This window comes from Cricetulus griseus (genome assembly GCF_003668045.3).
Source record: "Cricetulus griseus strain 17A/GY chromosome 1 unlocalized genomic scaffold, alternate assembly CriGri-PICRH-1.0 chr1_0, whole genome shotgun sequence".
Taxonomy (NCBI): Eukaryota; Metazoa; Chordata; class Mammalia; order Rodentia; family Cricetidae; genus Cricetulus; species Cricetulus griseus.
The window spans coordinates 135,929,085-135,954,045 of record NW_023276806.1 but is presented as its reverse complement, the minus strand read 5'-3'; the positions used below and the strand labels follow the sequence as shown (position 1 = coordinate 135,954,045).

The 24,961-nt window shown below is 38.6% G+C and overlaps 1 protein-coding gene across 4 annotated transcripts in view; it reads right to left on the bottom strand.

The window, feature by feature from the left end:
- The window catches only part of Msrb3 (methionine sulfoxide reductase B3), a 114,461-nt gene that overhangs the window by 67,230 nt on the left and 22,270 nt on the right, over positions 1-24,961 (bottom strand). For 3 of the 4 annotated variants that reach the window (XM_027392310.2, XM_027392309.2, XM_027392311.2), the window contains exons 2-4: positions 20,431-20,555; positions 3,236-3,344; positions 1,518-1,595 (exon numbers count right to left, since the gene is read on the bottom strand). The exons of the other annotated variant lie outside the window; for it this stretch is intronic. In XM_027392310.2, coding sequence (XP_027248111.1) covers positions 1,518-1,595; positions 3,236-3,344; positions 20,431-20,555 — 312 coding nt within the window. The remainder of the gene's footprint in view (positions 1-1,517; positions 1,596-3,235; positions 3,345-20,430; positions 20,556-24,961) is intronic. 4 annotated transcript variants of the gene reach the window in all.

Below are 24,961 nucleotides of genomic sequence, written 5' to 3'. Positions count from 1 at the left end.
GTCAAACCCTATTTCTCCAAGTTTTCAGAAAATGGAGCTGACAGGAATGCTTGAAGAAACGATGTGGCACCACGGCCAACTGCAAATGTCACTCTGGCTAGCTCTCATGCTTGGATAAGGGTCTTGCTTTAGGGGCTTGTGATCCAAACTCTCACAAGGGTTAAATCCGCCCTTTTACAGTGGCTCTGTTTCTTATTTAAAACAGCAAGTTTTCCTTCAACTGAGTCCTTCAGTGAAATCACACGAATGGGGGGCGGGGGGCATCTTAAACAAAAAGCAAAGGGGATGTGGGCAGCTTTTACCATTGGGGTATTAACCAGTTTAGCAGGGCTCAGCAGCTATCTTAAGTGTTATGTCAACTATTATGACATAAGCTAAAGGTGTTGAAATACGAGGATGTGTGTTTTCTGAGAGGAAATGGGTGACAATTTGAAGGGTCGGGTTTTTTTTTTTTTAACATGGAAAAAAAATATGTAAGAATTCAGAACAGATTGTCAACCAACACTAACGTGCAGGAAGGTTTATGTAATTGGGGAAAAGTTCAAAAACTCTTTTAAAACGTTAAGGAAACTACCATTTTCCTGTTATTTCAGAAATATCTGTAAATGCTAGTGTCTTAAGAGAGAAATATGGAGCAAATTAAAGTGTGTTTCACATGCCATGGCTATCAGATTTTTATTTACTCATTCATCCTATGAAACTTCGTAATCCTGTGTTAGATAAACAACGCTCACTCTGGTAAGCCTTCTGGATAGGGCTTCTAGGACTTCACCCACCCAGCTAAACTTCTTTGGTAAAGATTATCCTTCACTGAGTCAGAGTATCCTATCCAGACTAAGAATTAACTATCTGGCCAAAAAAAGGTCTATGTGGTTCCTACATCATTGTGAGCTGCTGGGATTTTTAAAAAAGATGATTTTTAGACCATGCAAAAATAATGTTAACCTCAAGTACACAATATTGTTACCTATACATAAAAAAAATATCTGTTGTATGCCTTATGTTTACTTTAAGTACAGGCATATCCCTTCATTGTGGAAGTATAGATAGACTTCTTGCTGAATATGTTTTAATCTGAATGGTGTGCATGAGTGACTTGCAAAATGCTCCATAAATGGATTTAAGGGTATCAATTGAAAGTAGAAAAACCAGTAAACATAGGAACAGATCTCTGCTCACCAAAATTTCCTTCGTACTTCTGCTAAGGGCAATGGTTGTTAAGGAGGGGCAAAGTTAATGCTGGGTGTTTTTTTAATGCCCAAACAGTATAAAATTAGTCAGTCTGTCATGGAGTGATTAACCAGGGAAGCCTGTAATTAGTCTTGTTTTCAGGGAGCAGACAGACAGACAGACAGACAGACAGACACACACACACACACACACACACACACACACTATATTTGTAATAGAAAAAGACAGAAACAACTACACCAAAGGAAAGAGTCACAGGTAAATGAGCAGCAAGGAGTCTGCTGTCACATGACCCAACCATACCTACCGGCTTTCAGTATACTTACTTGAATAATGGAGTCCCACAGACAACACATTTATATATTCCAGGATCTTTGTGGTGTGTGTATTCCCCTTCAAAGGCACTGATAAGAAATAAACAGATCGTCAAAAAATATTAACAAAGCTAGTATTACTTCTTACAGAACACGTTGGTTTAAAATACATTTCTCTAGGAAATCTTTCCAGGGTTTTTGGCCCTAAAATGAGAACAGACCAAACATATGGAAAGCTGAACCATACTAATATACTTCAAATATATGTGTGTATAATAAAATGTGCATATAACTACTCCAAACTAGTACAGGTTAAGTAAAAATATCAAGCCATCTAGTATGTAATACTTAGAATATTCTTCAAAATAAAGGGAAAGAAAGGCTGTTGTTTGAGTCACATAAAGAACATTATTACGTAAGACTTCTACTACCCCACACTATGCAAGAGGGGACCAGAAAATTCAACAGGGTCCAAGTCTTCAAATGGAAGGAGTCTGACTTTTCAGTTTGAAAACGAATATTGCAGCTTTAAGGGAATATTTTTCTAAGTTAGCAATCTTAAAGGCGAGGAGGTCATTCGGCTAATACAAATCAGCTGTGGTAGCCCAACAAAAAAGTCTATGTACTCTGCAGCTTGTTTTTATTATCCTTTCACCCTCTTTACGAGGTCCAATTTTTTTTATAAACAGAATTTTTAAGAATGACCTAATCTCTGGTTGTTTGTGCGCATTAAATCATTTTTGCTAGCCATGCACACAACACGGCGGGCAGAAGTCCTCTAGAGCTGAGAATCCTGCCCACCACTGGCTCCAGCGGACGAAGAGGGCACACTTTGTCAGAGATGCCCTGTTTAGTCAATTCAGCAAATAGTAGATTCTGTGACAGTAAGAGCGTGCTGCCTATTAACAAGGATCCCTGTGTGGGAAAGAGCTCTTTCAGCTCATGAATGAAAACACTAAGTTACATCATTAATAAATCTGGATCAGAGATACATTTACAGCTTCATGCCAAGCTCCACAGTATAAATTAGACAACAAAATCATTGGGCCTTGGCAACTTACTTTTTAGCTGGAATCAGCTGAGAAAGACTTTAATCACTACAAACAGTCTTGGAAGTGAACAAACTCTCTCTCTCTCTCTCTTTTTTTTTCTTCCAGGATGTAGGGCGAACTTCCAAGGACCAAAGCCATGTGAGGGCAGTTATTGAAAATTTTTGACATTCCAACCACAAATGAGCCAATAAATACTTTCTCCACATGTGCTTCAAAAAGAAATTGGAGTGGGGTAGAAAGGAGCTAAATTATGCTACCTTCTTTTTACAGCCAAAATGTCTATGCTTACAATGGCCACCTTCACAAATGCCAGCATCCTGGCACAGCTCCATGTCCCTCACGGTTTTCCTCGCTGTGATGTCTTCAAAAAAAAAAATCCTAGTACCTAAATCGCTATTACTTCCACACATTTTGTTGTAAACTAAAAACAGGCCCTTAACAAAAGCCCCGTGACTTTATATAAGATAGAACGTTCATTGAACGAAGGAAAGCAGAAATAAAAGTCAGCCTTAACCTAAACAATGTCCCATTTCCAACCTTTTCAAAGACAGTCATTTGCAGGCTTAGCCTTAGCCAGTATGATAGGATTCTTTAAATTAACTAGCAAGGAAGACAACTCTGAGGAAGAGAGAGCAAGGCAGTCCTTGCTTGCTGGCTTTTTATTACAGCACACATTACCTTTCTGTTCCTTTCTCCTGAGTGACATGGTATTGTAGGGGTGTCAGCCGCTTCCTCAGTTCCTGCTGGGAAAAGACCACCTTACAGTTCTTTTTATCCCTACATGACCCTGGAAAGAGAGGACATGGGAGAAAGAGCCTTTTTAGCCTGAATCCTAAATAATTGCTTTGGCTGCTTGCCACAGTACAGCTTCTACTGTCACTTGTCAATGACCAAGCCATCCCTAACAGACTACAAAATCTTATCTGAGCTGAATCTGGTCTCCAAGTTCAAAAAGAATGCACGTGATACTAAAAACTCACTGGACATTGTTTCCAGGATAGCAGTATATCCTCTATGCCACCTGATATGATACCCTGAAACTACATTTTTAAAAGATGAATTCAATATTGTGCGTATATTTGTAAGTATTCGCTACATATATGCATATGTACATAAATGTACACATATGTCTGAGAACGGGCATATAAAAACCCATTCAATAATTTTGCAAATTGGTAGAATAGCTTGAAACCATCACCATTCCATTTTCATCCAAGATGACTTAATTACCATCCTATTTATTTTCCTGAGAACCTAAAAGATATTTTTTTTTTTTCTGCAGTAGGAACTGTTTTCTGTGAGCCCATCAGGTTCTATGTGGTCTTTAGAAATGCATGTTTTTCTAAAGACCCTATCTTACCATGTAAGCAAGAAACTTTTAGTAGACTTCAGGAGAAGGCACTTATATACACTAAGGCAGATTCAAGAATTCCAGAAGGGAGAGGACAGGAAGAAAGAAAAGACACAGGCAAACGGAAGTATGAGTGTGACTTCATTTCTAGGCGAATGCTGTGCTTTTGCAGTTCAGCTGGAAGGATTTCACTGACCGTGGGTATCTGAATGATGACATGATTCGAATGTGACTAATAGCAAGGGTAGTTTTTATTTCAGTGTGTGCAGACTGCAGGAAAACATTCAGACGACACCTATTTATGTGTAGTACTTTATTTTACTCGAGCAAACCACTGAAAAGAAATAGAACTCTGAGACAGGACTGCCGTGACTCAGTGTAGTAAAATGACTTTTCTTTGCCACCCAACACAGTGGGAAAGGAACTTGCAGATGGCCCTCCATGCAAAGTTTTTCTACTGGGTTTTGAAGTTAGCCTTCTTAGTGTCCTGAGCACTGACTTCAACATCTTTTGATATAGCAGTGGGATTGCTTCCCACTGTTTACTTCTAAGGTGCCTAGTATAGAATATGAGATTACCCAATTAAACCCAGCACAGATCAAGGTAAACCAGTTACACTGATTGTGGGGTTGAAGAAGGGCTATCAGCTTCCAGAACTGGGGCCACCTAGACAGATGGCTCATTCTCCATCAGAAACAGAGAACCAGGAAAAAAGCAAACTAGAGCCAAAAAGAAGATAACCTTAGCTAGGCCTGCAGAAGCCAGACTCCACTTCTGCTGGCCTTCCTGATCCTTGGTTGGTCCAGAAAGAGACCCAGGAGCAACAGGCACATGGGGAATGGCACTGAAGGCCTCCCATCTCACTGAACCCCTGTTAACACCAGGCTCATCCTGGTGTGGAAAAACCCTGTGACAAACTGTACTGCTGTCCAAGGCATAGACAGAAATGTCTCCCTGGTTAGTCTGTTCAACTTCAATGCAGAAGGGCTTATTTCTCAAACAGTTGGTGTCCGAGATGGTTGAAATTCTATTTACCTCCCTCTAGACTTCTTAAAAACAAATATTTTGCTTTTATTTATTTATTTGTTAGAAGGGTATCTTTGCTAATTTTGTCAAGAAGTTCATTAATTACAAATTTAATGTGACAAATTATCATGGTTAAAATTATTAGTTCCAATGGGCTTGATAATTAAGATCTGAACAATTAGAATTAAGCAAATCCGTCCAAAATATTTTGGGTTACTATATGTTCATTCATATAAAAAGACCAATTGTGTTCCCAAAGTTGCGAGAGCTAAGCTAGCCATCTGTATGTCATTTAGTACAAGAGAAGCAACCGCAGGTTTAAATTACATGGTATTGGATTGCAATTTCCTAACATTGGATGCTTTTCTGCTTTTTTACCTTGAGTCATTTACCAAGGAGTGTTCATAAAAAGTAGCTTCAAGCACAGATGCTTGCAAATCACTTAGGCAAAGATGTTTCTCTCTTTTTTTTCATTCTACCTCTCTCAAACATCTCTTTTCTGAAGGGAAAGAATAAGACTGTTGGTCAGTATTGATGAACCATGTCATGTATTTGTAAGGGGGGTGTATTTGTAGGGGGTGTAGAATTGAAAACATCTGATTGAAGTAAATAATACAAACATAAAAGCTTCACTGGTGAATGAAGGGTATTGAAGAGGCCTTATTTCATAGATTAGAAATTACTTTTGATCTAAACATTCTTAAAAACAGATTGTTTTCCGCTATGCACCATCTCATTAGCTGTGCTACAGAGACCCCGTTTTTAAGGGTGAACTTTGAAAGGGACCCGCTGTACTCTTTTGTTAGAGTCCCCATCTTATTTGGAAGGGGGGAAAGCTTTCGTTCCAGCTTGCTTTGTCTTTCAAAAACCACGGAAGCAGTATTCAGACAAATTTTGGAGGAATTCGCCCTGTGTCACAGCCTACAAATTACTTGGTTTTGGTGCACCTAAAGGTCATCTTCCAAATTAGCAAAATTTTCCTACATCCTGGCTTCTCAACATTAAATATAAATGTTGTTTCCTAGCTGTAAGTGAGGTTTACTCTCTGAGAAAATGCTGGTGATGATTTAAAGTGGTCAGACTTTGTACATTTTTATTCTTTGGCCATACTGTGTTCTCCAAATAATTAGACTTTCAAAGGATGCCTAATAGCAAAAGGAAGATATACATATACACATGAGAAATGGTTATTGTGATTTTTGTATTAAACAACTCAATGAGAAGCTAGAGTTTAATAAAAGTCTCGCCTCACTGTGAAATAATAGTAATGTACTTCTTGGATAGCTGACATCTGTACGAATGTATAATTCTTCTAGCATAACAAACATTTGATGTGTACAGAGAAAAGCTTCCCTTCTGTCCCTGAGTCCTCTGGCCCCTACCAGACTGACTTTTCTAAAGTCACATGGTACCACTGTTAATTCTACAGACATCATTTCATTTTGAAATTTGAGAGTAATTCATTGGGTGGTTTCCCTTTACTATCTTCACTTAGGTACTGTAATTTTCTTATTACACAGGGTAATTTAACATTAGTGTTATACGACATCTGTTCAATGACTTCTGAATTGGCTTAGAAGTATGCTACGGAGAGAGGTATCCCTTTCTTTAAAGGTTTAATAGCATTACTTTGAAGGCACAAGTGTCGGTGTATATACACATGCAACATGGTACATCTGAGGAAATAATATTACCCCCTTCATATCTAATCATAACCCATTCTCTACAGTGTAATTTTTACATGGATCAGATCTATCTTGAACCCAATCCCAAGGTATTTACATACTGGAATATGCCCAGTGTCTTTTTTATTTATACCAAGAAGTCTTACATGTTGCTGAAGGGAAGAATTGTGTTGGAACTCCAACAGGAAGGTCTTCTCTATATAGACACAAGAGTTGACTCTCTGAGAGTTGGAGGTAGAACACACCTGAATCGCAAGGCTTTGTCACCAACCCCACTTCTAAAACAAATAAGTTTGCATTCTGGTTCTGCCTGCTTCCAATTGTGACCTTAGATGAGTGTTGCATTAGATCTGCAGCTATAGGATGGCAACACCTGGGACTTAGCAGGCCTCAGGTGCAAAATCACAGTGGACACTGATGCTAAAAATCCACTTAAAGGGTAGCAGCTTTTAAGTATTTGTGCACTTTAGTATTGAGTGGTAATTACTTTCTATAATAATTCTCTCAGAAAAGTGTTTTTCTAGTAAGTTATCCTTTTAAAATGAAAACAAATAGGAAGTGAGGGAGAAAAAAAAACAGAACTAAAAATTCAGTTCTACCCTATACCATGCACATTTCTAGACACATTAAGTCTAGAAGGTAGAATCACGCCCATTTCACAGGCACAAAAACTGAGGCTCACAGAATTGGTTATAACATAACTTACTAAGGAGACATATCAACTCAAACATACTGTTGTTGGACTGTAAACCCATACCTATTTCTGCCAGAAAAAAAAATGCTATAAATTTCTTCTCAAATTACCCAGAAAATTTCAGGGATTAAAAAAAATCCCTGGCTAACAAGTTAAGACACTAAGTAGAGAAGGGTGGTAGTCATGACAGTTCATAGAAAAGTAACAACGTATGCCCACTGGCCAGTGTCACCAATGTCTACTCCTTCAGCACAGGACCAGTGGCAAGTTCATACACGATTCTCGACGTGTCAACAGAATCCCAGAAGGCCCTTTAATGCCCTGTTAGGAAGCAGATAAGCTCTGTCACCTGAATGCTGAGGGCATTCTTGAATCATACGTTTTATAATCCAGTGTGAACAATCAAAATAAAACCAAACCTAAGGATCTCAGAATTTTAATTTCTGCTCTGGGACTAGGGGAAAAATGAAAATATTAACTATTTTCCCAAAATAGTAAATGAGAGATATGTATCTTGTTTGGATTTAACTCCATTAAGTTAAAACAGTGAAGTTCTGGTAGAAATATCTTGCCACTGTGTTGACTGATGACATGAAATTAAAGCACATGTCAATTTTTAATTTAATGAACTTTAATTTCCAAGTGCACATTACTCTGTCATGTTGGACAACTATTTTATTCCAGGCTTAGTAGTGTTAGACTTTCTAAGTAGAAGATTACACAGCTAAATCTAGACCACTTTGAGAGTCTATACTACAAACAACTTTTGTTTGTTTGTTTGTACTCTTCTTTTTTACAATTCTAGTAAGTCAATAATGGCCTTGAGAACAAAATTGCAAGTTTCCAAGGGTGAAAGTCCCTCTTTATAGAAGCATCTTCCCTTCTAACTTTTCCCTCAGAGTAAGCATATACATGGGAAATATCCCTGACACTATTACTAACCCAAGGGTATCAGGATGTGGCGTCAAGCCTCTGGCTTCCACAAAACCAGGCCTGCACTCCTTTCCTTAAGAGAACTAACCCAAGACTACTTACTCTTCCGAGTAACTGAAAATGTTGTGTCAGCTACAGAGTGTATCCACCAATTGCTCCAGCCATCATTTTGTATGTAGTATGTAGGTACATATTCACTGTCACTGTTCTATGTACTCAGTACAGAGCATAAAACAAAAGGAGACCTCCAGTCTTGGAGCTCCCATTCTGGCAGAGGTAAGATACACAGAACACAAAAAGAGCAAAGATGTCTATTATAAGGTCCTTTAGAAGGTGGAAAATATGTAAGAATGAAAATGCAAGCATGGAGCAGGGCCAGAACCACAAGGCTAGCAGAGGTCAGCTATCTTAATGGAATAGGTGGGGTGGGGTGTCTCATTACAGTGAAGTTTGGGCAGAGCCCTGGGGATGGAGAGGAAGCTAGCAGCAATGATGTCTCAAGAATGCTCCAAACACGTGGAGGAGAGGACCTGAGCATGCAGAGAAGACAATGTGTAGTTCATACATGAGTGACAGAGACAGGTAACTTGAATGCAAGCAGAAAGCCTGAATGCAAGTGGTGAGAACGACAGTGTACACAGGCAAAGGGCAAGCCTTGAAGCCAAGAAACTTGACTACTCTGTACATATCGTGATGTGAACTCTTCTAACACTACTGCTTGTTTCTAGGGGGGCCCTGGGAGGCCACCTTTTAGATGGTTTACACCCAAAATGTCTCTAAGAAAGTATTCACGTGGCCAAATTCTAGAGACACAAGGTGTGCAGACTGTGCTGACTTGCTTGCTGGCCTAATGGCATCCACTTAAACCCATGCCACCATTCCCAACCTCAAGTCATGTTTAAGAGGATACTCCATAGATGTGTGTTGTAATGAATGCAGCATGAGGATAGAAGACAAAACCTTTTGGCCATTTTCAATAAGGCATTTACCCTGGGAAGCACTGTCACCTCTCGCTCTTTCCAGCAGTCCTGTAGGTGATGGCAGGGAACATCCATAAGTAAAGGAAGCACAGAAATAGTATGTCCAACTGGTTTTTTAAAAAATGGCCTTAATTTTTACATCAAACACTTTAATTTCATCTGTGCTCCAAGCCCTAAAGGCACAAAGCACAATGTAAAGAAATATGTTTCTTGACTTAAACAGTGCCATGTATTTTACCACCATAGAATCATAATGGCCTCTGGTTTCTATACTGTTGGAATGAAAAGGCAACTCAGAAGGCATTTCAGGACAGTTTTCTTTCCTACTCTGTGCACCCTGTAGCTTCAACTCTGCCAGTGCCCTCTGCAAGACAGTATCCACACAAGCAAATAGAGTATGGCGCAATCATGCAACTATGCTCCAACACTCCCACTGCATCTACATTCCTGGGAACATCATGAATTCTGCAGGATACAAACTGATGAGCTTAATATTGGCTCATACTTTTTTTACAATCATTTATTAAATATCTGCAGTGAGTTGAGACTTGAGATGAGCATTGAGAAATTCAGAACATACCAGGCTAAGTTCCCAACTCCTAAACAGCACAGCCTAAAGTCTTTAGGGAAGGCATGTGAAGAGCTCTGTGTGAAGGGAGTGAACACACAGGACATTTACACTCTAAACTTTTCTCATTGAGACTGACTGTGTCTAGTTGTCACTGGGGTATGAGGAGCACAAGCATTCATAGAAATCAAATCGAAAGGGCAAGAGTGCCAGAGAAGAAAACTCCATCTAGGCAGCTGACTGACAGACAAGGTGGGATTAAATGTGTGTAGCCAAGGCTGTAGGCATCCAGCCTGCTAAAAACTATGCAGATGGAGTACTTGTAATTGTATCAGCTAATTTTATGATGTCAGCACTTCACCAAACAGGAAAAAGTGTAGATTCCAATTCAAAAGAGTAAGACTTTGGGATCTGAGGAATGAAGTAATTGTAAAACTAAGGAGGTAAATGTGAGAGGGTTTTGTGTTTCTGATTGTAAGCTGATAGAAGTAAATACACAGTCAGAGGCCAGTTTCAGCTGTATGGAACCTAAAGCTAATTAATATGACTGAAAATTCTAGCCACCACAGTAAAGCCTCCTTCGTGCAGATGCCTGATTTTCTTGAGAGGAGACAGTGGAGGGGTTTCTCCTTTCATTCATCTTTTATGAGACCATGGTTAAAAATGTTGAATGATTGAAAGATTTTAAAAAATCTCCTTTTGCACATCTATGTTGACTTGTACTTTGTAAATTTTTAATCACAGCACCCATATACAGCCGTCATTTGATCAGCGTTGGCCAAAAACCCAAAAGAACTAGAAAATGCTTTATCAGGTCCTCAGAACATAATGCGAACACGGGGAGCAATGATGTTCATGTTAACGTGGACCATGAAGTTGAGGGTTTAAAGAAATATTTAAAGCATGTCTTGATCCTGAAAGCATTTTCTTGCTTGCAAAGCATGCGACTAAAAAAGAATTTTTGAACCACTGCCATCATCAAGTGACAATAGTGGAAGAGAGAGTCACTTAACTTCAATTCTATCTGATTGCATGTGAAACTTCTGACAAAGTTGGAGTTCCCTGGTTTTAATTTTTTTTTTTTTAGCATGGGTCTTCACTTGAACATCATAGCCCATAAAGAAAAAAATTAAAACCAGACAGGCTCATTTCAATTCTACATTTCACATGCAATCAAAAAGATTTGCATGTGCACATGGGCATGCATGTGCACACACACACACACACACACACACACACACACACACACACACTATCCTCTATCCATCTCTCCTTCCTCCCATTCTGTTTATGGATCATAGTCTGCTCAGGAGATAAAGGTAATCACCCACTGAAAGGATCCCTCTCTTAGATTATCATGCAGAATGTTATTTATATACAACCTTGACTATACTTCCTTAGAAAGAAAATACAATGTCTGAAGATTCAACTTTGTCCAGTTTCCAAAATTAATTTATGGCACACAACAAATTTGAGTCTAAATTTAAGTACAATGACAAAAAACCAAGCCTGCAGCCTCCACTAGATGAATAATAGCTAATAGATTATCCCAGAAGAATCTAAGATAGTCTGGATAAAAAGAAAAAATTTCTTTTACACATAGAGAACTCAAGAAAGAGTACTTGCATAGTAACGAGACATCCTTGCACTCCCCATACCAAACAGTATGTTGGTGCACAAGAAAGGTCTAAAACGTGCATGCTATATTTACTTAATACTCCATCTCAATGGCTGCTGTTTCCCCTAAAAATGTCTTCTAGATGCCTGTGGCAACGTTTTTTTTTTTTTTTTAGATCTTAGTTTCAAATACACAGCAACATTTGTCTAATAAGTAAGCATGATAAAAAATGATGGTTAATGATAGAGTAAAATTTTTCCTTTGAAATTACTCAATCTTTCACTGCTTCTCTAGAGGTCCACATCCAGTCTTCTCACTGTGACAAACATTTAATGAATCTGTGGATTTTGAAATCATGTGAACCAGAAAGCCCCATAAAACATTATATCCAACACTGACTCTTTTTTAAAATTATTTATTTGTATTTTATGTACATTGGTGTTTTGCCCACGTGTATATTTGTCTGAGGATGTCAGATCCCCTGAAACAGGAGTTACAGACAGTTGTGAGCTGCCATGTGGGTGCTGGGAACAGAACCCGGGTCCTCTAGTAGAACAGTCAGTGCTCTTAACCACTGAGCCACCTCTCCAGTCCCCAACACTGACTCTTAGAATAAAAAATGCTAATATGTTGTTACTCTTGGGGAGTAAAAATGAGAAGTTTCCATAGTCATATCAGGTTAGGAAAACCCACCAGTTTTCTTGATGCAGCCTGTCTCCGAGAGCTTCTTATATTAATGTGTATTTTTAAATATGATGCATTATCTAGTGGTACCCTAGAAAGGGGAAAGAATACTGCCAAACTATGATACATGCTTATCACAATGTTTGTTTTCAAGATGTCTTTCTTTTTATTTCATGTCTACAGGTGTTTTCCCTGAATGAATGTTTCTGTACTGTGTGTGCAGTGCCAGCAGAGGCCAGAAAGGGGCATCAGACCCCCTGGAACTGGAGCTGTAGACAGCTGGGATCTGTCATGTGTGTGCTGGGAATTCAACCATAGTCCTCTGCAAGAGCAGCCAGTGCTCTTAAAAACTGAGTTGTCTCTCCAGCCCTCATCACTGTGTTTTTTTTTTATTTTCACCTTCATCCTCAAGTGGAAAAAGCTAAGTTCTCAAAAAAAAATTTTTTTTTTCTTGAGACAGGGTTTCTTGATGTAGCTTTGGAACCTGTCCTAGAACTCACTCTGTAGACCAGGCTGGCCTTGAACTCACAGAGATCTACCTGCCTCTGCTTCCCAAGTGCTGGGATTGAAGGCATGCACCACCAAGGCCTGGCCTGAGTACTCAAACTTACGAAATATGGTAATATGTAGTATCATCTGATGACTGGTATACAGGGTAAATAACAGAACTGGTATTCCTCGCCTTATAAACTAGAAAATGGCAAACCCTCAAGGAGAAGTTAATGCCCAAAGATGTTACCTGATGTGGCCACCCACCTATTTGACATGAGCCAGCATCTTGAAATGGTAGCTTTTCTTCCCATTCTCTCTTCAACCCATGCTTCACGCCATCTACTATTAACGTATTAATTTTCTGCAATAGGAAATGCTTTGCCTGGCCATCTCATCACCTTCCCAAGGCTAGACTGTTGTGTTTCTTTCCCATAGTTTATTTTCTCTGCTTCCTTCTTGATAGCAAGGAGCTGATGTTCTACACAATAAGGCTTTGGAAATTCCAGCTAATATAACACTTGAGAATTCTAATGATTAATAATAATAATAATAACAGTGTTATATAATTCTCAGTTTACAGGTGAAAAAAGTGAAATAAAGAGCAGAAAAGGATACTTCTGGAAGTCCAAAGGCAAATGGGTAATAAAAACAATCTGGTAAGGAATAACTTAAAATTTGCTTCTTCATCAATACCAATAATATAGTGAAAGGCTCTAAAACTGAGGTTAATTTATCTAAAAACCACACAAGAGATCTTAAAAATTAATCAAATGATGGCAACTGGAGAGATGGCTCAGAGGTTAAGAGCAGTGGCTGCTCTTCCAGAGGTCCTGAGTTCAATTCCCAGTCCACATGGTGGCTCACAACCATCTATAATATCAGATTCCCTCTTCTGGCATTCAGGCAGAATACTGTATACATAATAAATAAATAAATAAATAAATAAATAAATAAACCTTTTAAAAAATTAATTAAATGAAATGGATCATTCTGAAACAATATGTATTTTTGGCAATAAAATAAAACCTTATAAAATAAAAGCTGTAGAAATATTTACAATTGTAGATTTTCTTGACTTGCTTAAATTGAAATAATCTATTAATTTAAAATAAGATTCCGTTCTCTTCAATCACATGGCTGAATAGTCATAAGTAGTACTGGAGGAAGTATTTATCATAACAGTTATGTTTAGTTATGCAAATATGTAGCTTACTAATCCATTAAAAACCTGATACTTTTGTAACATATTTTTAAAAAACTGATACAACTCTGAACATATTGAATACAAATAAAGGGGAAAATTAAGGACTTTCAAACAAATACAAAATTTTTCAATTAATAGTTGCTTTCAAATGCAAAGGCACAAAATATCTACATATAATTTATCATTGCATCTCAATAATCTAGTTTAAATAACTATAACTTAAAGTATATCAAGCAAATGAAATCACGAAAATTTGATGGCTAAATGTTTTGGTTTAAACTATGAATTGGGAAAAACTGATAATAAAAACACCAGGTATGATCAGTATTACCTGGCATGTGAACATTATGGTTACCTCTGGCTTATTCCTTCATTATGCACATCTGTTGAGGGTAAGAGGCCACTCGTTTTAGTAAACCCCTCTCTGATCTTTTTCATATTACTGTGAGCATGTTTAGATACAGAAACAAATCTATGCTATATCTCCAAGTTCATGTTGTCTTGATTTGTTGGAGCTAGCAATGTTTTATATTTTCTACAGTCATTGTTATACTTAATTTGCCAAAAAAAAAAAAAAGCCTGGGATATGTATAAGATTTTGTTCATGCTATGTTAGTTGTTTTACTGTGCTGTGTATTTTATAATTACTAATTTATTTGCAATTTAATACAAAAATTTAATAAAATTCACATTTAATAAGTCATATGCCCAACATATTTTTATACAGATATATCATTCTGTGACAAATCAGCCTTGGTGAAACATCTATTCTCTACAACTTTTCAGTATTAACTCAAGATTGATTATAAAGTGCTAAAACATCTTGTTTCAAAAGCATAAACTATATCAGAGTACTCATTAATCAACATTTAAAATATAACTTTTTCTAGTTTTCCTAAAACATTTCATTCATGCAAAAACTGATCAATGTTCCACATTCAGCATGGTTAACTAATAACATTTCAAGATTCTACAGCAATCCAAAACATGGCAAAACAAAATGTATAATTTTCTTTAATTCGTGGGTGGTCTGCTGCAGAAAACTTAGCCACATATAAAGCTATAAATTACTGCTCAAGCAGTTATTTGGTACAAGATAGGTTAATTTATGAAAACTTGTTTTAGTTTGTAGAAAGTCTACATATGAAAGACATTTCCAAGAAATGTCCAAGCAGAGGGAGCCAGGGTCCTACTGAAAACGGAAGAGGTTTTCACTCTACATACACTGTCAGAACAGTAAAGGCGGGGACAAGTCTGGTTTGTAAATCCATATGTTCCTAACTGGATATCCTTACATTCTTTCACATTTTTACAATGCACCTATGTGTTTAAGGCTAGGCTACATCACAAGTTGCACAAGGATGTAAAACTAGTGCCATCTACTGGGAAGTGTGTATACTATCCAATCAACTGATTTCAAATCGTTTTGTAAACCACACTGAAATTTGTGTTTGTTTTTAAAGTTATTTCTCTTAAAAATAAAAAATAAATAAAAATCTCATGACCTGTTGGGGTCCATAACACGCATGAGGCCCTGCATCATGTCCATAGAACTGCTCACACCACACACATATATTCTTCAAAAATGTTAATTAATAAAAAGCTAGGCAAGATGAATATGTAAAACTGATGAACATACAAGGCATTACTCTACTGGTAACACCAATAGAGAAACAACAGCTACTGTGTCCTGTTCCATTTCAAATATGAAATTGTTTCCTGACTGACAGAGAAGATGATCTGAAACTACTCACAGAGCATTCCCTGGAGAGCTTCGAAAGACCTATCAACAGAAAATTTAAACTACAACATTGTGCTCACAGACACAGGTCACAGAGTCTACCAAAGACTTATGGAGGAGGTCCATGTTTTAACAGGGGCTTTTCAACACCACCATAGAGTGTACCTGTCCCAATGGGCAGGCTGGCTGTTTTTAAAGTAGATATGATATCAGTTGCTACTGATGAACTATCGCCAGTTTTAACTGACAATAGTGCTTTTTTTACTTATAGAGGTGCTGTTATGTACATGTGCGGGAAACTCTGTTTAAAATGTATACATTAAAGCACAAACATGCTAATTTGCTCCTCAGAGGAGAACAAATGATCCAGAGTTCTTAGTTCCCATAATGTGGTAAGATCTACTTCTCCACTTCAGGTAATATTCCAACAAACTCAAATTATTTTAGAGAAAAGGGCAAAGAAATTCTAGATAATATATGTAGACATAGTTTATCTGTGTTGTCACTTTTGTTACATAACTAAAAAAATATACAATCTGTATCTAAAACATCCACTATATTGCAAAAATCCAATAAAATGAGAATAAGTTGCTTTTTGAAAATGAATTTGAAAGGCACCTACGCTATATAACCTTTACCTTTAATCTTCCCACATAAATTAATCTCAAATGAGTCTTTACTCTTTGTTATAGTCATGACCTCATATACATATAAACTTTCCAGATGTTTACTATTGGTTTAAGAAGTACTTACTAGACACCAGACACTGTGTCATGTTCCGGAGTCACAAGCCCCTGATTCATGGAGTTCCAGTCACACAGAGTAGAACTTTCAAGCCCCCTTTCCACAATGTGTCTCTGGGAGTTCTAATGTGTTCATTAGAATATCATGATACATCATCTTCATAAACAACCCAGTAGAGGCGTGTTAAACATGTCCAAAAGGGAAGTAAAAGCCACAGCTGCATACTGTGTGCATGGTATTAAGGTGTGGCTATCACTACAATAAGGCCTATCTAGACAGGCACCCCTAACTGGTTGAAACTACTATGATACCTGGTCAATGCTACCACACCACCTAGCTTTTCTCTGATATTGAAACTACGTATCAAATTTTGTTCCTTGACCCTCCTGGGATAAGCCTTTTTGTCTTGATTTAGTGACCAGGGCTTCTAACATTCAAGCACCACCCAGTAGACTTTTCTCTAAGTCTGGAACATTAATTAACTGTGAGTTTTAAGATTTAATTCACCTCAAGCCAAAAGTTAACTGTAGCTTAAGAAAGACAAACACAGAACAGGCCATCTAATGTCACCTCTTCTTTTTAAAGGAGAAGAAAATGGAATCTGGAGAGGTTCACAGATGTGTCCAAGGTCACCCAAGCAAATGACAGAAGCTCTGTTAGAATTTCTGCTTGATAATACTTACAGGAAACTGCTGTAGGAAATTACCATGGAACTCTGAGTGAGAAAAATTGCCTTTAATGACAAACATAAGTAACTCAGATGCACTTAATCAAGCTCTTAGTTAAAACTATGCTTTATTAAAAAGTAAGAAGAAAGGCAAGCCAGAGCTGAAAAATGATAAATCACGTCTGAGATACAGCCTCCATGCAGACTAATTCAGCTACAATCAATTTTAGGAGCCTTTTCCAATTACATTTTTTTAGTTCTAGAATTATCTCACATAGAATTGTTATTCAAAGATCAATTTATAATTCAAGATTGAATTATTATTCAAAATTAATTTGTTACTAGATATCGAATTATGATTCAATATTCAAAATTAGTGGGGATAAGGCACCAAAATCTTTTTGATTTACAGAGATTTCTGTAGTAATAGGTTTGGGTCAAAGAACAGTGCTTTAAAACAAGAAGTGAAATTTTCATTTTAATTTCCTCTCCCATTTTGCCCTCTTTTCCTCTTTCTACCAAGTTACAAAGGTTAGAGTTCTCATCTCAGTTATATTTTCAGATTCAAAATTCCAAATAGTTTGTATCATTGCTAGTAAATCTAACAACTTCTTTAGCATTCCTCTATCTCTAAGTGTAAAATAGCGTTTAGAGAAATGGATGATAAATTCATTACACTTCAAACACTAGTGGCGTTTGAAAATTAAGGGATTAAGGAATGTTCTAACCAATTCACTTGCCAGGTGAAATGCATCTATAAACCCCAAGGAAGAAAGACAGAGTTTCTCTGGGCTTTCATCAATACTGAGTGTTAAGGGTAAAAGACACATGTATTTACAGAACAATATATACATAAAATAAAGAGATCAGGTTTAAATATAATAAAGACGGGCTGGCAAGATGGACCAATAGGTGTGTGCAGCCAAGCCTGACAACCCAAGTTCAATCCTCAGCAACCACATGGTAGAAGGAGAGAACAACACCCACAAGTTGTCACCTGACTTCCACAAATGCACAGGGGCACACACATACATGCACACATATAAATAAATCAATATTTAAAGAAATAATAGATTGACATGGTTATTCCTCAAACAGCATGTACCTGTGGTTTCTATTAAAGTGGTTAAATGAAAATATATATTTAAATGTTTTAAAGGTCTGTTTTTATGGAAAACTATAAATCCAAATGGATATAAACATATGGATTTGTATAATAAACCTAATGAAAACACCTATGGTGCAGTGTCCTTAGCTTTTTTATATGCTAATCTATTTAATTCTCACAGCAGCCATTTGGGATGGAATCTATTATTACCTTTATTTTGAAAGTAAGGGAGCTAAGACACCTAGACAGTAAGAGTCAAAGCCAGACTCCGACAGCAGTGACACTGAATCTTCAATTGCTTGTTCAGCACTGTACGGGCATGGCTTGGTCCTTCTCTGTTTTGTTGACTTTATCTCTGAAGTGTTTTGTTATCAAAGGTTAGATCTCTTGGTATTTCAATTAAACAATTTCATTATGAAACATTTTACTAGCCCATTATGTTTTGAGGAAAACACTGTAAACACTTAACCTCCATTGTGGATAGCAGGCCCACCTTATGAAACTACTCGGAGTACTTTTTACCCATAGCAGTGTTCACAATGAAAAAATAGTTAGGCATAAACTTTAGTGGTACATGAGTAGTCCAGTTGTTGTACATATTTATAGCAATGGAAAACTCCCATATGGCAGAAGGAGTGTAGCGAATGAGGTTTTCCCTCATGCTCAGATATAATACAACGGATGAAGCTCGTCACTTCTACAGCCTGCATCGCCCTGTAGTCTACCCCCTATCTCTTCACATTTACTCTGATTGCCACTGTTAAGACTCTCAGCCTTTGATGAGAAGACACAGCCTCGGAGTCATCTGCTGTATGATATGAGGTCAGTGCAGGATATGCAGGGACAGGGAGAATAAAGCCAAAGGTGACAGTAGAGCGTGGAGCTCTGGGCACTAAGCTGTATTCGTTCATGAGTTGTCCTACATACATAACATAGAATCTAGTTTTTACAGATGCCTTCCCCGGCCCTTGAAATCAAGTTGCTGTCTCAACATCTCTCATAGCAATGTGGGGGAAAAAAAGCACTGGCCTTCCTCCATACTCCACCAACTCAACCTATAAAATGCCAATGCCAACCTAAGCACCCTAAAACATATTGTGTACAATACTTCACGATGTGCCTATGTTGTCTCCGTCACCTCTCCCTCTTGCCTTCCCTAGATACCCACATAAATAGCCTATATTTCCTGGCCGTACATTGCTCTTTTCTGTCTTCATGTTTTGCCCAAGCTACTTCATATGGTGGAAATAGCCCCACTCCTGGTCATGGGAGTTAACTACTTATAATGGTTTGAGATTCAGCTCCAGCAGCACATCCTTCGTGTGGTCCTCTTAAACGCCAGAGACCTACCTTCCTTCCCAGATGTATTTCCCTACAAAAAACAGCTAGACTCATTCTGCTATGGGTTTCTACTCTACCCAAGGCACAGACACGCCCGGTCTAGCCATATCCTCATATGGTGACAGGGCAGCATACAGTTCTATTTCTATTTCCTTCTTGTTGAATACCAGTCAGCTTAGCCTTGTTTGTCATCGTAGCCTTGCTGCTTAGTACAGTCTTGCCTGGCATGCCTTTAATACTTAGTAAATGTCTAATAATATAGTTAAATCCTCTACCTAGTGTATTAAGACATATGTGTATATATATAGTGATGGCAGTATAAATAATATTGATAATCACATTCATTGATAAAAACATTTGACCATTGTGAATTTTGTGATAAAATTAAAATATTAACGAGTGATAAAGACGCACAGTAAAATTTTGAATGGCTATGCTTTGTTGGTTTAAATGCTTAAAATCACATTTTTAAAAAGGATCCTGTTTCTAACTTATGAACCAGATTGAAGCATGCTGTATTAGTCTTGTTTATTAGGTTTGTGTCAAGCAGAAAAATCTTCTCTTCTTAACTACAATGTTAGTAACACAATTACATTAAAGTTGCTCATTTTAGCTTTTGTTTTGTTTTTCTAAAGGAACAGTCAGCCACACGTGGAGTGAAAAGCATGGCCCTCTCTTTAACAGGATGACCGTTCTGCTCAGTGTGTCTGGGGCAGTTTCTTCTCCACACTGCCAGGTTCTCGTGAACTGTGATCTGCAGGTGTGTAGGGTGCACTAGTGAGCAAGAGGACACTAGGAAACACCAGTGCCAGCTGTATGCTGGGCAGGGAAGCTGGGCAGTGTTCTAATATTGAAAGGGCTATGGAAATGAGTGTTAATCAGAGCAGAGTGATGATTTATAGCCAATTTCCACCTTCCAATTAGGGTCCAATAAAAGAGATGGAATTTAGTAAAACACAATGGTGTACTGTTTCCTAGAGTAGAAATACCCACTCAGCCCAGTGCCCTACTATGGAGAGAGTACAACAAGCAGCAACCTGAGGGAAGCCCACAGGCTCGCAGGGCCACTGGCTGGCTCTTTGTCACCAAATGCAGCAGGTTGAAGGCAGACATCACTGTGATATCTTCAGCAACAAACCAGAGGCAAAACCAGGGGCAAAAGCTGAGTAGGAGAAAAAAAAGAAGAAAACAAGAAACAACGAATTAAAACATCACAAATGTTAGGCACATTCATCGAACAACTGATGGGTTTTGGTTTATAGAGCTAAGCACATGCACAATGGTAATAAGCTGCCAATGTCTCATTTTCAGACAGCAAGCTGACTTTCATTGTTATCGTCAATTCTCACAGTCTACTGAGGAGGCTGGCTTTATCCCCCTTTATTTGTGAGGAAAAGTGGAGGCTCAAAGAGCCAAGGACACAAGCAAATATAGTTCGAAAGTGAGTGTGGCAGAGTCATATTCTGTCCTTATGCACACGGCCTGCATTAGATGCAGAAACTCATGCTTTAAGACAAAAAAACAAAAAACAAAAAACAAAACTTAAGGACAACTAAGAGACATCACTCCACAAACCGTCAAATTTGAATAAAGCATGAGGGAACATGTGCTTCCATTCAATTTTATGATTTGTACTTTCTAAATAAAATTCTGTGAGTATACTCATGACCCTGGAAAAAGGCAAACAATATTATACTAAAGTCTTTGGAAATAGAATTGTGTAGAAGAATCTCAAAGCTGTATGCTGTTAAGCTTCAGACAAATGATCAGCTCATAGAGTTTTCATAAGGGTCTCGTGCAGTGTAGCGATCGGTGAAGATTAACTTCAAATCAAAGGGGAGGATACTCGGTGATTAGCAATTTCTGGTGTTTTGTTTAAAATTACCATATTAAGTAACTCTAACTGCCAAATGTCCAAAAATGGAATAAAATTAATGTCTTGCTCATTTCCTGACCTCGACCACCTCCATTCCCCACCCCAAAATAAAAGTCTTTTCCTGGACTCTTGTGACCCCCTTCAAGAGCAAACCCATAATAAACAGTAATGTATTTGACCAAATCGCTCTGGACTATATCTGACGGAAACCTGCTTGTATTAACATGCCTGAACTCTGACTTCCACAAACTAAACTCTCTCCAGAACTAAAACATTTCTGTGTTCCTAACTGGAGGCAAAGTGGAGGGAGAGGGAAGGTAAGAGTCACAAGGCACAGCCTGAGAGAACCGTTAGACATAAATAAACATGTCATTTTCACAAGTGACTGCAGAGCAGGGGAGAGAGCACATGCCTTTGGAACAGACTACTGGCTAATAAAAGATCAAAGGTCTATACCTCACAATGCCATAAATAAAAATGTAGGTTGTTTTTTTTTTTCCATGAGACCCCTTCCCCATGAGGGACAAGGTATGTGCGGTAAATGTAATTACTTAGCAAAGCTGCGGCCTCGTTGTGCTCCCACAGCTGACCATAAAATGTCTTCCTATTCTATTTCATCAACCGCTGTACCAGGCGGCCTGGGCGCCTATGGATCACTGTGGCCATCTGGCTTGTGTCAAAGCCCAGCACACAGGAAGAAAGGCAGTGACGTCACTCTGCAGGTCAGGCAAAGAACAAAGATGCCTTCTACAATTAAAAGCCAAGGACTGCAAGCACCAGGGGCTCAATGTGGCTGCAATTTAATAGCCCTCCTTGCTGCCTTTTTCCTACCCAAATAGCCAGAGCTCCATCTAGTGGCAAATTGGTTTTGCCCAGTTTGGGTTTGGTTTTTTTTTTTTTTTTCAAGTTGACCCTGGAAGGGCTACATCAGCACCAACACAGCAAAGCAACTGACAGAGCCACCTGGCCTTCCCATTATGAAGAATGAAGAACTGCAACCTGTCATGGTATGACCCACTTGCAAATCTCACCAATAACGATTTTATAGGTTGGAAACTGGTGTGACCCTAATTGCATTAATGTCCACAGGAATGTTAGAAATGCAGACAAACTCACAGCATGCTTGCCATCAGTATAGCATCTGAGAATGTGTCTCTGAGCTGTAGATTGATAGGCCATGCTGAAGAAAGCCACCTGCAGCTCAAACCCACAACCCCTGCCTCCATCGAACAAAAGAACCCCAGGAAAAGCGCCTCTGGTGTATGAAGTCAGAAATGAGTTTTCTCTAGAGCACAGCACCAATCTTTTTGTGCTGAAATTTTGGGGAACTAGGGTGAGTGTTTCTACACTTGCAGTGAATGAAATGAACACTGGCAGCAGACACAAAATATATAATCCACTTTCAGAAAGATGCCTATCATTACCACTGTAAGGAGCAGGACTGCCTGGCTGGGGCCCTGGCAGCACCTGTAACTACCTGTATGATCTTGGGTAAACCACTTATATTCTCAGCATCTTGGTTTCCTCAACTCTAGAATAACCACTAAATAAATTAATTAGTTAAAATACCTCCAGCAATGCCTGGTATGTGGTATATGTTCAGAAAAAGCTAATATTATTTAAACCTGTCAAATCATTGCCATGTGTAATCTTGTATGAGTGAGAAAAATGTCTTGGAAACGAAGTTTTTCACCAGTACATTCTGATCCTGGTTTCTCCTCCCAGATCCTCCCTACCTCCCCAGCCATTCAACTCCATGCCTTCTTTTTCTCTTTCTCACCCCATCCTTTAGTCCTGCGGATCACTGCTGATAATTTCCCCCAAACAAGTCCATTGTTTCCTATCACCCTCCAGATCTTGACTGCCAGTCTGCTACCACTCCCAACATCTACTGGTCATAGCTCAGCCTTTCTGATACTGCTGGAGCGCCTGCCATATTCACCTCTTCTGTAACAAGTCTGGGGACACTTGTCTGTTCTCATCCTCTCCCCTTCTACAACAAGCAGCTCCCAAGGCCGGGGAGAGAAGCCTTTCCATTTTCACATCCCACTACCCCACACATGACAACCACCATTCGTTCACTGACTGAGCAGAAGACTGGATGTAAATGACTGACCTATGAGACTGGTTGTTCAGGGCCCTCATTTCCAACATTGTCGCTACCAGTTCCCTTTCCGATGGTGCTTAAAGGAATTCAAATCTGTTACATGTGGATGATTGCAAGCAGTTCCTCTGAGAGAGGTGATGTTGGGAGACTCTTCACTTAAAATTCAAAGATAATTCCAATGCTCTATGTTTGTCAAAAGTTCTGCCTCCCTATGTCCCTACTACCTCAGACTCTAATATCCAAATCCTGACTAAAGTCAGCTTGCTAGTGCCTTGGGTGTGGGTCCTCCCTGATTTCTCTTTTTCCTTTTTGCCCCCAAGTTGAACAAGGTACTATACCAAAGAAAGGTCACTACCAAGGGATCCAGAGAACTCACCAAGTTGATAATTAGTTCCAGATAGAGCTGACTGTACCAGTGGACTTAAAAGCCATCAACCCCAAAGGTCAGAGCCCTCTCCAACAAATGCAAAGAAATGTACACATCAGTGGTTCTCGTCAGCTAGTAAAACGCCCTCCCCAAAACTATACAAGCCAAGAGAATTGACAAATGTGAAAGTTGCCAATGACAATTTTTGAAAAACATTAACATTCCAATTTCATCGGGATCTCAAGAAAGAAGAGGTATGCTAACAGCAAGAACCAAGAAGGCAATCCTAGAACAAGAACCACCTGTGACCAAAGAGGCTCAGATGAGGGGAGCAGTTTCGAGTCACTACTGTCCCCATTTCATGCAAAAGAAACTTCAACATGGTCAGCACCTTAGACTCTCTCATTAAAATGTCTGCTATAAAATTCTATTAAAAACATGGTTCTCATCAGCGCGAGTCTGACACATATTTTACTTGCTGAGTGAATGGATAGCTCCTTTAGGGGCTGCTTGAAGTCAACAGCCAGATGGGGAGTGATGAGTACCAACTCTGGTAACCAGAGATGGTTCTGTGATCACACAGAAGGCTGGGTCTTAAGAATCCACTCTTTCAAATCATTTTCAAAGTAAATGATCTTAAGACACCATTGTGGAATATTATTTTAAGGTGTTACGTTTGTTTATGCTGTGAAACATTTGTTTCAATGATGCAAAGATGGGTTGCATTTGTTTAACTCTGTGAAGCTGTGTTGCTTTGCCAGTCTAAAACACCTGATGGGTCTAATAAAGAGCCAAATGGTCAATAGCAAGGCAGGAGAAAGGATAGGAGGGGCTGGCAGGCAGAGAGAATAAATAGGACAAGAAATCTGGGAAGAGATCAAGGAGTGAGAAAAGGAGGAGAGAAGGACTCCAGGGGCCAGCCACCCAGCTACAGAGCAAGCCACAAAGTAAGAAGTAAAGAAAGGTATACAGACGTAGAGAAAGGTAAAAGCCCAGAGGCAAAAGATGGACAGGATAATTAAGAAAAGCTGGCTAGAAAAAAAGCCAAGCTAAGGCCAGATATTCATAAGAAAGAATAAGACTCTATGTCATTTATTTGGGACCTGGGTGGCAGGCCCCCCAAAAGAGCTAAGAGTAAAAAATAGAAAAAAAAAAAACTGTTTTAGGGAACTGGACTTTCTTTTCCTCTACTTCCTGGCTCACCATGCCATGAACTGA